This window comes from Pterocles gutturalis, unplaced genomic scaffold (assembly GCF_000699245.1).
Source record: "Pterocles gutturalis isolate BGI_N339 unplaced genomic scaffold, ASM69924v1 scaffold25389, whole genome shotgun sequence".
Lineage (NCBI taxonomy): Eukaryota > Metazoa > Chordata > Aves > Pterocliformes > Pteroclidae > Pterocles > Pterocles gutturalis.
Window position 1 is genome coordinate 65,366 of NW_010131475.1, and position 12,975 is coordinate 78,340.

Genomic DNA, 12,975 nt, shown 5'->3' on the forward strand with positions numbered 1-12,975 from the left:
AAGTTTTGAAGATCTCTCAGTGTTTACTTTCAGAATTATTTTTTTTTCCCTCTAATCTGACTTTCATTTTTCTGGGTGGTTTGTTTGGTTGGTTGGTTCAATTCAGCCTGTGGCTTCAGCAATTTAAGGCCGTGGGAAGCTGCAGTGACAGTACAGAAGAAGGATAAGAGCACAGAGATGGCACCCCGACACGCACCCACAAACCCAAGGTCCAGTGAGGTCACACCAGAAGCTCCCACCAGCTGCTGCCGGGGCCCTACAGTAAAAAGGCTCCAAAGAAAGTTTTGTGCTCCTTGGTGTAATCCACCAGCTTGATGTTACTAACGTTGACCATCAGCTTGTCTCCTGCTTCTAAGGAGACCACAGCGCCCAGATAAATGGGCTGGAACCAGCTGTTTCCCTCTTCACTGAGGGTCTTGGTGCCCGTCAGCAGCTTGGTGGGCTCGGGGTAACTGTCAGTGACTTTGGTGATGATCTCAGTGACAGAACTGGTTTTACTGTGACCTTCAATGGGCCCTCGGAAAGTGACCTGAGCGTAGACATAGTAGTCCCCAGACACAGGTATCACCAGTGCGTTGCTGGAGTAACTCAGGTTGTTCTTGGTGAAGGCCAAGCCTCGCTTGTCTTCCCACTGCAGGATGGGCAGGTGGTTTCCCACGGTGTTGGTGAAGTCTTGTTTCTTCACTGTGGGAGGAAGAGAGAAGGAGAAGTGGTGGGTTAGTTTGCTGCAGCTGGCAATATGCTGCTGGATGTAGCATGAGATCTCTACTCCAGAGGGCAAGCAATTGAAACAGGGTGATCAAAATGCTAGGACAGAATTGTTCTTATTTTAGAGCCTGAAAACTGAGGTGAATTGGCTGCAGGCTGACTGCCCAGTGATATTTTTGGAGGGTCCATAGGGTGTCCAGATCTGAGCAATCGGGAATGAAAGCCAAGGATGCTTTGGCAGACCTTGGCCAGCACAGGCTGCCCAAAGGGACTGGACAATTGGTTGTGGGCCAGTTCCTGAATGATGAGACTGTCCTTCCTGAAGGCTGAGTCTCACAGCACTGTGGAACACTACAGATGGCTTTGCCCTGCAGGTCCGGGGTGCTGTCTTACCTATTTACAGAGTAAAAACATCGTCCTTAAGCAAAACCAGCGCTGGGGCAGTTGTACACACAGTGTACGCAATGTACACACAGTGTTCGCAATTAAATCTTTTGCTGTAGAACTGCCTTTGGCTGACCAGTGTCCTTTGATTTTACCAAAACTCAGAAGACTCCACTGTGCTTCAAGAAGCCCAACTTCAAAGCAACACTTTATATTCAAAACCATTATTATCTCAATTTTTTTTTCAAAATGCTTTGCTGTAACGAAACACTAAGCTTGGTGTTAGCCTCAGCTTTCCTCCAGAATTTTTCCCAGTCTTGTAGTTAGCTGATTACCAGCAGAGCTCTAATCCAGATCCCAGTGTTAGTCTGAGCCAAGCCAAGGATGCTCCCCAGGCTGCAGGGGAACCATCAGGGAACTGCTGCCCTATTCCGTTCTCCTCTCCTCCACCATTTTAATACCTCTCACAGGACAGCCAGGAAAACGAGTCCTAGTTCTTATTCATTTTTCTGTTAGGAAGAAAAAGAGTTTTCTCTGCTCTTTCCTGACTGCCCCATAAAATTGTTGTGGTAAGACAGCAGCTGAGGCAGTGAAAAGGAAGAGGATAAAAACCATTAAGGTTCTGCCAGGTATTAAAACGAACCTGGAAAGATAATGTTAAAGGCTCAGAAAGATTGAGACAACAGATTTCCAGGAAACAAGACCTTTTCCAAGAGCTCGACTTAACGTTTACAGTTGATTTTGATTCAGTATTTGGGGAAGAGGTGTGTGTACATGGGCAGGGAGGCAAACTGAATGTGGGTAAAGGAAAGCTTTGAATCTCTCTTGGCAGTAACCATCAGGTTTATCCCAGGTGAAGTGAGATTCAGAAAAACTAATGTGCTCAGCTCCCAGTGGCATCTATTTGTTTCTCTTTTCTAGCAATAAATAATCCCTAAGGAGACAAGAAGGTGTTAGGAGTGCAATTTCTTGCATATTCTCTGAGTAGCACAACAAAATAATGATTTTTTTTTTCCCCCAGCCTGCCTGTCAGGGCTGCTGAATGGTCAGATCCTTCTGATCTTTCCCCAGGAGGCAAAGTACACGAGAAGAGTATTTCTGTGGGGGAGAATGACAGACAGGGATTATGATAGCAAGCCAAACTAAATCATTGAAGTATTATAAAGGCTATGAGGCTTAGAGCCAATGGAGCTTTGCCTGAGACAGAGAGAGAGAGGAATAAAAGAAAGTGAAAGTACTCGGTCTGCCTTCATCCTCATCTACCTCTTGGGTGGCTGGGGACTGGTCTGAGTCTTGGTATAAACCTGAAGTAGCATTTGGGTCACACTAAGGTTTACAACAAGAGCTTGGAATAATACCTCCCAGAGATCAGTTGGCAGCAGATTAAATCTTGTTTGAGATGGGAAGGACCAGAAAAGATCAGAATATTTCCAGAAAATGTCCTGGGCTCTATTGCATTTTGGGAATTTAGGGGCAAAACTGAAGAGAAGCTGCATGTGAAATATTATTTTCTGTGTACAATGACACATTTAAAATGTCAATGACACTCAATTCTTCAATGTTTTTTATGACTAACAGGCATCTCAAATGAAGTACGTGATTTCCTAACTTCTAGAATTAGGCAACTCCAAGTTTTACAGCTATAACCTCCCTTTTAGGTTAAAGCTCACTCTATTGATGCTCTCTATTTGCAAGTTAATTAATTTTTCCCACGCTTTCAATACTGGTCAAGAGGAAAAATGCCTGTTCGAGTGCCTTTGAATACAGTATAGCTCCTTTTCTAGCAGCAGTTGTACATTGTCCTTGTCATTTAATGATTTCATAAACATATGGAACTATAATTCCTGCAAACATATATATTATGCTAATTCTTGAATTAAATAAAATCTGCTTTTAATAAGGGATCATTGCTACAGCTCCTTCAGCTTTCCCTTTCACTATAAATTTTTGGTATCCCTTACACGTGAAGTTACTTCTCCTTTCCCAAAATACCTTTTGGTTTAGGTCGCTTGCTGGAGAATCCCTGCTGCTTGGCAGCTTTTTGGGTACATTTTGTGGCATATTGGTGAACTTGTGGGGTTTCTACAATTCTTAGCTCTTACTGGTGTGAGAGGCTGATACTGAATTCTGCTCTCTGAGGCCAGAGTCCTGGTCTCAGCAAGAGATTAGAGTCTGAGTCTACTCTTGTAGTAAAGCCCTTGTACAGCATGCACTGCAAAGTCCCGTGGCTGCAGGGTCTCTGCTGCTCAAGATCGTGCCCTGGGAGTTTAACAACTGCCCTTAAAAAGTCATTAATTCCAACAATCAAGTGGAACCAGAAAGTTATGTTCTCCCCAGCTCTAGTGGCGTGCTCAGATACGATTGCAGCATGACAAGTGTGAGCCAGGTACTTGATGGGGTTTCTCCAACATCCACCTGAGCCACAGGCTGGTGACAAGAAGGAACAGGCATTGGTTTGCATCCTGACCCAAAGTGCAAACAAACAAGTCAGAGAGGGGATGGTGGCATGGCACGGCACAGTCAGCACCAAATACACGTGAGCACACAGGCAAGAATGGGGACGGAGGAAATCCCTAGCTAGGTATTCACGTGGATTGTCCCATTCTTCACTAGCTACAGCTACTGCGGGAGAGGAGATCTTGATACCAATTTGGATAAGTTCAGAATGCTTAGTATGTGTTACAAAGGCCAAGAGCAGGTGGAAAATTAATCATTAGGGAAGAGGGACCAAAACATTGAGTCATTCTGCTGCTGCTAATTCAGAGGTGCATTCCCATGAAAGTACTGTGGCTAGTTCTCATTCCTTTCCTTTGCTCTCACCTTCAGAGTATATGTGCCTAAAACTAGAAAAAGACATAGAGAGTAGGAATCAGGAAGGGATTTCCTGCAAGTGAGAGTTTGTAGTCTACCACCTTCACTTTGAAAAAGGTACCTGAGGTGGGGGAACATAACAAAGATCTGAAGAGTAATTATTCCTTTTTCACTTTCAATGCGCAAGTCATGGTTTCTGAGAAGGGAAGACCAGGGTGGCACTTGAGAAATTATTATGCAGTGAGTTTAAAATAACAGGAAATATTTTCTGGCTGTGATGCACTGTTAAGCTTGGGAACTCCTTGCCACAGGGCACAGCACCAAAAATATGCTTGGGCTAAAAAAAGATCAAATATAAGTTCATGGAAATTGGGTTCCCTGATGGCTACGTAGCACAGCAGCCTGGGTGTAGCCTTTTCCTATAGAAAAGGAGCAATAAAGTCCCCTTAGCTTTTTTGCTTTTCATGCTCCTTGCTATGGCCAACAGTGGCTGGGCTGAATCAGCAGGTGGAAGAGGATGGGCACCGTCCCAGGGAGAGTGCTCAGGAATGACGGTGCAGGAATTTTTACAAATGGGAGGCCTGAGGAAATTTGAAGAAAACTGCTGGGTGCTTCCCTGCAGCAACTGAACTTTTGTGCACCCCAGGGAAGTTCCCATGGGCAGAGCTGTGCTTCGGCTGCTCTTCTGAGTCAGCTGCACTGGGAGCGGCTGGGTATCTCTGCCAGGGGGACTTGGGGGACAGAGAGGCTTGCACTAGCAGAACACGATCCTTTTGCTCTTGCAAACTTGCATGTGAGCTAAGATGTGATTTTGAACAAGAGCAGGTCAGTTATGGAGCTCTAGCAACCTGCATGCAAAAGGGGATGGGACTGAGGATGTGCATTAGGAAGGAGCTTGTGGATTAGGGAAGTAAACTATGCTGGGAAAGAAATCAGCCCTGAAATACTGAGGGCTCACTTGGGCTCTTTCAGCTGCCTTTTCCAAGGGATTCAGCAGATCACTAAGATATCAGGCACCTATTTAAGTTCAGTTACAAGAACTGCTCATTCAAGGAAATGAAGTTTGGAGAAGTGGCAAGAAGAAAAGTTTCTGTCAGCTACCTCCTTCCTGGGCTCTTTTCTCCACAGGCTGCACCAAGTCTGTCATGGTCAACAAGGCAAAGCTGATTATTATTTTCCCCATGTTTCCTCAGCTACCTCTTTCCTGGGCTCTTTTCTCCAAACACAGGCTGCACCAAGTCTGTCATGGTCAACAAGGCAAAGCTGATTATTATTTTCCCCATGTTTCCTCCAATATCCTATCCTACCAGACCCATAAAAGCCAAGATTATTGCACCATTACATCTGCTGTTATACCCACAGGATTGAACAAGCATTACCTGTCAGGTGTGCTCTGGGCTTTTCTGCACTGGAAAGTGTATCTGTAACTGGAGGGAAAAAAGTGTGTAAGGATATTTGCTGCTATGCAAGTCACAGAATCATAGAACCACAGGATGGTTTGGGTTGGAAGGGACCTTAGAGATCACCGAGTGCCACCCCCTGCCATGGGCAGGGACCCCTCCCACTAGCCCAGGTTGCCCAAAGCCTCATCCAGCCCGGCTTTGAACAAGTGTGCACGGGCTCCCAAATCCCTGCTTTGGCATGTTCCAGGCATTGTACCGACCTCAGAGAGCTGCTGGGGAGGTCTGTGCGTGCACTGGAAGGAGTGAGCTTGCACAGCCCTGGGGTTAGAAATGCTCGTGCTTTCTCTATGGCCCCAGTTATCTCCCCGCGCCTTGTCGCCCAGGTTCACCTCTCTCTGCCCCGGCTTGTTTGGCTCAGGTGGTGAAGCATAGGGCAGATGGGGAGGTGTTTGCCAGCAGTGATTGCAAACCCTTGGTAAACAACGATGTTGGAGATGGGGGAAAGGACCAGCAAACTTACCAGAAGTTACTGCCCGTTGCTTCAGAAAGTGAGAGCCCCTCTCTTCTGTGACCTGCAGGAGAGATTTGCAAGCAGTTAGCTCGGGGCTCCAGGGTGTACAGCACCTCCACAGAGGGTCTGGTTTGCACCATCCCAGAAAATAAAACGTGCTTCAGTAATATTATGAACCTCATCTAGAGCTTTTACGCAAAAGGACAAGCCCTGACAGGGCTTTGCTTCATTGCGAGAGTTTTCTGCTGTTTGTTTGAAACCACCTACGTCTCAGAAAAGGTGCCAGGGACAGGACCTGGCACCCTGCGGTGGTGGTTGTGTTAAACTCCAGTTGTGTTCAGAGGCTGGAAGAGCCCTTGGCATAACTGGGGGAGGGCTGGCGGAGTGGCCAGTGGGAATTAGCGGTCGCTAACCCTCCATCCAGCACTGCTGGAGCACCTCTGCTGCTTAGAGATGCTCCTGTCCCTCTGTGCAGAGCAAACAGAGCGATGTGAGCAGTTCTTCCGTGTCTCAGGACTCAGCAGGTCTGAGCCTTTGCAGGCACTCAGTCCATCCATGCCAGCAAAAGGACTAACGGGTGTATCAGCTACAGAGCTGCTGTGTCACCTGCCATTCTTTCTGCACCCGTGTTATTTCAGACTGTGAGTCCATTGCTCGGGTCTGTCCTGAATGTTGTGTTGTCTCATTGGAAGAGGGAAAGGAGCTGAGCAGGTCTGAGTGCAGCGGGCAGAGGGTGAGCTCTGGGGTGGGCAGAGGGTGAGCTCTGGGGTGGGCAGAGGGTGAGCTCTGTGGCTGGCTGACACTCCACCGCGGGAAGGGAAGGCAGGGTGATTCACCTGTGCTCGCCTCTCACGTTTTGTTCTAGAGCCGAACACCGGCACGCTCATAACACACCCCCGTGCCAACAGGCATTCGCATGGCAGCAGGGCATGGCCCCGGGCTGTGCCACACGGTTCTGACGTTTAGGTTGAGCAGCTCAAAGGGAAGCTGCTGTCTGCCTGCCGCATGCCTAGCAGGGCTGCTCCTTCTGAATCACACTTGGGCACGACCAGTGGTTTCTCACCGGGTGCTTGTTCTCTTACAGCAGCCTGCAAAACAGCATGGGTCCCCGCTGGAGGATGCTGCAGGATGCTGAGGCTGGATCCAGCATCCCTGGGGTGTGAGGAGCATCCCTTACGCCTTCCCCAGGGCACAGTTCACTGCGGGTCTATGCCAAGTGTGATTGCAGAAAGCAGTCTGGATTTTGCAGCCACCTCAGGGTTGGCTGTCAGGAACCCCTATCACACAGTGTTTGTCAGGAGCATGCTGGTGTGGGATGGTGTGTTTTATGGACAGATACCATAAATACATCGAATATACTGAACTGCCCCTGATCAGCTTGCAGCTAAGGATTTGATGCACGTTGCTTAATAAAAAGGCTGAAATAGTCCTACAATGAAGACGCTGGAGCTGTCTCCTGGTGGCTGTGTCTCACACAACTTCAAATACCGCAGGAGAAGTAGAAAAAAGATCATTTATATCGGCTGAGGGAAGGAGAGTGTTTGTGGGAGCAGGCTGCCTGGGTTTGGGGACTGCTAGCTACTCTAGTAAGCCCAAAGATATTTTAACATTTTACTGACAGTAAACATCCGTCTGCTCCTGCAGAAAACCATTATTTCTAAAACAGTGGCTCTGGTGTGTTGGAAAAAAAAATGGAGAAGGAAACTGCAGGGAAAATTATCCTTTTTTTTTTTTTCTCCTCCCTTCCCACCTGTACACCCATACATAGCCCAGCCTCAGGAGCCTGCTGCGCTGCAGGAGATGTCAGCTAGAGGAGACAGCGGTGTGAACACTCAGTGTGCGGCTGGCAGAGAGAAATGGTGATGTCTGGGCCTTTCATTATGACTAATGACTTTCTCCAAGGTCCTGTGTACTTGCTGCGATGTCTAAACATGACTGTGCTTCTGGTGTGACACATCCATCGCTGGGTGCCACTGTCCTTCCCCTGGGGGGAGGCAGAAGCTCTGTGTGGAGGGTTTCCCTCAAACCCTCCCTCTTGCTTTGGGCCAGATGGGTATGAGTGAGTAGACTTTACACCATTATTTATGTGCCACTTCCTACATATTTATCAAGTGACATATTTTCTAACGATGCTAAGTACTGCAATGAGCTACAAATCAACCACAAGATGACATTTAATCACGTTAGTTCAGTGGGACTGTTTACATACTTAAAGCCTAACTTCTGCTGAAATGCTTTATATAAACTTGGATATACAAAGAGAGGTGATGGGAAAGTGGGAAGGATATCAAGAAGAAATCTGCTTCTTTATAAAAAATAACAAAATGGTTTTGACTCAAAACTAGGAAGAAGCTTTTCGTGCAACCTGAGTTTACTTGTTTCCAAAGAAAGCCAGATGGAAACTCCAGGAGCAGGAGCTGCATTCAGAGATGCTAAAGGACAGTGTGGTGCAGTAGACAGAGCAAGGTGCTGCCAGGTGTGAAATTATTCTGTTGCTTGGCAAGGGTAGGAGTTTTTTTTCTGTATTTGTGCTATTTGATAAGGATACAAATCTAAACCTTCTATAGAAAATATTCTAGCACTAGTCAGTGCTATGTAATGACCAGGTATTAGCAATATTTGTCCTAGATAGGCACAGAGGTCCTACACTGATGGGGTAGATGAGGTGATGAGGGAGAGCTAAGCAGCATGAGATAATAGAAAGATCATTTACACAATTAGTGTTTTTCTCTCTTTTCCTTCCTTGCTTAGCTGTGATTCTGAAAAGTTCACAGCACAGCTTGAATTTTCCCTTTGGTTACTGTGGAGAGACCGTAACCAGTGCTGAGTGATGTTGAAAATCCCACCTTAGAGCTGACTTGCAGACAAACAATGTCTCAGCAGCCAGTTCTAACTAACCCGAAGACTGCGGTATGCAAAACACTTCTACATTGTTTTGATACCAAGAATGTCCAAAAGCCCCACTGCATTTTTATCCATACATTGCTAAAGCCAAAAGAAGGGCTGAGCATCCCCTGTTCACCTGCTTTGCTTCTTCCCCCCAGGAAGGGACAGGGGTATCCCATAGAGAACTGCGTGGGAAAAGCAGGCAGGGAGATTCGTAAGCAAAATATCCCCAGAACCTCCATCCACTCCATTTCTAGCACAAGATGCTATTTTATGGGCAGGGTCTCAGCAGGTGGTACCTGGTTCATACACCCACAATTTTTCTAGCGCCAGTGATGCTGCATGACGTGGGCTGGGCATTTTTGCTAAGGACCTGTCCTGTGGCAATAAAAACTGGCCTCAATGGGAGTATTTCAGCTGGACTATAGTGCCCAGTGCAAGCACGTACCCAGGGTGTGTCCTCACTGGCTTCTCTGCCCACGAGGACCATGTGCATCAGGCAGCAATGGCCAGTCAGGAGTTTTACCGCTGCTGACTCTTGGAAGGGAAATCCCACCCCATTGCACTAGGTGGGATGCTCACTGCTCCTCCCCAGGCATTTCTCCATCCCTACAGGTCAGGAAGCCATTTCACGTTCTCTTTCCCATTTGGGCAGACCGTTAGGGCTTCTGGCTCTGCATGTTCTGGCAGCCCTTGTCTGAGCTTTGTTGCTAGCTTTCTGGCTTCACGCTTTTGGATGGGATGGAGGTGGGGCTGCCAGGACTTCAAAGCCCTTCCTGCACTGCAGCAGCTCCCTGCTCCATTGCAAGGCTGACACGGGACACAGGTTCACGTGCAATCCTTTGGACAGGTTTTGGAATCTCCCTTTGTGCTGCTCACGGTCCTACTACTCCAAGGATGCCATGAGAATAAGCCCAAGTACCAACATCTCCAGGCTGCAGGACTTGATGCTCTGCTGCATCGGGCTAGCTGAGCGGGTTGCTGGGGCAGCCAGAGATGCTCTGGTGGCTGCTGTGCCCTTCCCTTGGCAGATTTGTGCACTCAGACTGAATCTTGGCTTCCTTTCGGGTAGGATACACAGGAGTCCTGCCCTTTGTCTGGAAGGGTTCCACCAGAGCCCTTTCTAGATTTCCTGCTAATAACACAAGCCATGTGTTACGGCTTAATGAACCCTATTTTCTCTCCTCGCTCTGTCTTGAAGCACAAAAGAAAGTGATTCCTATTTCCGAAAGGGAAGTAGGGCAGTGACCCTGGAAGGTGTCCAGGGAAACCAGCATCAGACTTGAATTATTCATGCAAGACACATCACACCACAACAGAGAGAGAGCCGGTGGCTCACACCAGTTGCTGTAATGACGTAACTTGCCCTGCTTTTCCCCCGAAAGGGATATTTCCAGAGGAAAAGGTGACTTTGTATCCCTTCAGAGGCAGAAGGTGAATACCGTGTGCACCCACACAGAAGCAGAGACGAATAAACTGCCTCACCCCGCCGGCAAACCGAGGAGGCACACCCCTCTTGCACAAACCTTCCCCACCTCCCCTTCTCCTCCTCCTTGCTCCAGGAAGTACGGACTCAGGAATTTACTACGTCTGCTTCTCACCTGCTCAGCTGCCGGGTCCCTCCCTCCTCCCAGGGCTGGATTTACACTCCCCAGTGCACGAGAAATCGATAATCTGCCGTGTGTGGGCTGAGGTCTGGTCCCGGGGCAATGAGAGGACTCCTTCCGTGGGCTCGCTGCTGCAAGGGTCAGCAAGTGAAAACGCCTCTGGTGCAAACTGGGGCCTGCCCACTTGCTCCCAGTATGTCCAGGGCATCCGCACCCCAACACCAGCACCACAGAGAGCTCTGGCACATGTCTGGTCCCAGCCTAGTCCTCCTCACTTGGGCTATCAATAGGGCACATGAGGAAGCCATCCTTCAGCAAACCAGTTCTAACACTTCAAATGCAGAAGGAAATGGAAAAAAAACCATTTTCCTGGGAGCCCTTATGCCCAGGAATATTTCCATGGATTGAAAAATCCTAGAGCTGTACCGAGCTGCAGGACTGAGCGCCTGAGCTCAGCCCGTGATGTGGCTCTTTGGGGAAAGCACCACAGACAAACCCAACCATCTGCGCTCTGTTACTGGACAGCACTGGCGATACAGTCAGTCCCCAGCAGAGTGAAAGAATAATTCGGAAAAGGCAGGATCCGGCTGAACTGTAGCCGGGCGCTCCGCCCACTGGGCTTGGCACCGCAGCGGCAGTGGGCAGGCGGCCAGCCCGATGGTTTTTCTCTTCCTCACTGGGGCTCTCAGAGGTTGTAACTCATCTGATCAGCTCATTACATCATGGTGGGAATATGACACACTAATAATTCATTTCGTATGCATGGAAATACACACTAGCGTAGCACAGGCGAGAGCAAATCTCATGGCTTGCATTGCGCTTTTCTTCTTAAGAAGCCAAACCCACTCACAAAAATACTTTTCTCCACTAACTCTGCCAACAGGGACCAGAGCCCGGAACACATCAGTCCAATCAAGCAGGCTGACACTTTATTATTATTATTTCACCCTAAGATCATTTCAAGAACTGAACTGTTCTGCTCTGTGCAACCTTACAGAACACGAGCAAAGAGCAACAACATCTGAGACTGTCCGAAGAGCCTCTTCCCTCCGCGTGCACCCGCTCTATCTGGACTAAATAGCAGCAACAGGGTCAGCGCAGTAATAGGACTCTCACACGTGCAAGCAATCGTCAGACTTGCCAGCCTGAGGTACTGTGTAGGGCCACTCCATCTCCTTTCAGCTGTGCATGAAGATACAACCAGAGAAACGCAGAAGATGCTGCACCCCAGAAGCTGGCACCGCTTGGGTGCAAGACGGCGGCTGTGCAGATGTGAGGTCAGATGCGGGCTAGCACATCTGTGCAGCCACGAGCGCACATGCGCACAGCTGCGGTACAGCCGTCATGCACTCTAAGCATCTGGAGGTTAGAGGTTAGAAATCTGCCTTCGAGGCCACTTGCTACCACTGCTTGCTTTCACTGTTCCTAAGTGAGCGTGTAACAAGCAGGCTAATTAGTTGGGGAATTTCAGACCTGAAGCTAAAATTAAAACCTTAGTTCTTCAGACCTAAATGCATATATGCATTCTTCTAGCATGGGGCAGTCCTGCTTAATTCATCGGCTACGGTGGAAAGTGGCACTTGTTTGCAGGCTGGCACAAGGAGTTGGGTGGCACAGAAATGCGTTAGAGCAGCCTCACCAGCAAGCTTGTATTGCAAAGTGATTTTAGCTGTCAAAGGAGAAGAGCTGAGCAGATCCCTGGATCTAGAGAAATTTTTGATGTGAGTAAAGAATGAGATGCAAAATTTAGGATCAGCCTCTTTAATTGTCCCAAATTGTATCTCTGCAGGAGTTTGCACTAATGACATGCTAGAGCTGTAGCTGTCTGCCCAGTGATGGATGATGGGCACTGACCCACTGACACCAGCAGCGCTGTCAGCAGATGTTTGCTGGAACAGGACACTGGGAGGGGAAGTCTCAGAGTCAACCCAAAAGAAGGGAGAAAAATGAGCCATAGTGTCAAAATCTGGCTGAAATCAGTGGAGAGAGACTGATTTCCATCAACTAGTGATTTTTGTTAAGCGTTTCCTGCAGCATATCAACAAAAGTTTTAAAGTTTTGTGCTGTACTGCGACCTTAGCGAAATTCAGACAAGAGGAACAGAAACCGTTAGTGAAAAAGACCAAATGAAAAATAAGATTTATCCCAGGCAGATTTGCTCTACGTAAGGAAGAAGGAATGTAACAGCGAGTAACAGTTCCCTTAAATCAGAAACTCGTAAAGAAAACAAAAGAACTAACCAAATCCAACCCTGACGGCGCAGAACACCCCGTTCTCCTCCTTGCAGGGTGGCAGGACAGAAATCAGCTCTTACCTGGCCGGTGCAGGAGCTGGGGGCTTGGAGGTTTCCAACCAGCAGGTAGGCAGTGGGCAGCGCCAGGACCAGCACGGAGAGCAGGCAGAGCAGCACCGCGCACCGAATCTTCCTCAAATCCTCCCGGAGGTGCATCCTGGAGGCTTGGCTGGTCCTGGGAGCCGCCTCCTCCAGGGTTATCTCGGCCAAAAAAGGGGGGGGAGCCGCTGCCGTTCCTCGATGGGAGCTGGGAACAGCGAAATCTCTTCTGGCATCTACCCTGCATGGAGACCCCCATTAAATAAGAGCTGTCCCGAGTGTGGGAAGGCACCGACACACACACACCCTCCCTCCCAAGGAATGCACCGCCTA

The 12,975-nt window shown here is 48.4% G+C and overlaps 1 protein-coding gene across 1 annotated transcript; it reads right to left on the reverse strand.

The window, feature by feature from the left end:
- Nucleotides 1–256: 256 nt before the first annotated feature.
- Nucleotides 257–12,804, reverse strand: TNFSF15 (tumor necrosis factor (ligand) superfamily, member 15; the record flags this gene model as incomplete). The annotated part of the gene is made up of 4 exons (XM_010080634.1): nt 257–684; nt 5,283–5,330; nt 5,827–5,878; nt 12,625–12,804. Coding segments are annotated over 4 exons (708 nt in total), but the record flags the coding sequence as incomplete, so codon positions are not given.
- Nucleotides 12,805–12,975: the final 171 nt, after the last annotated feature.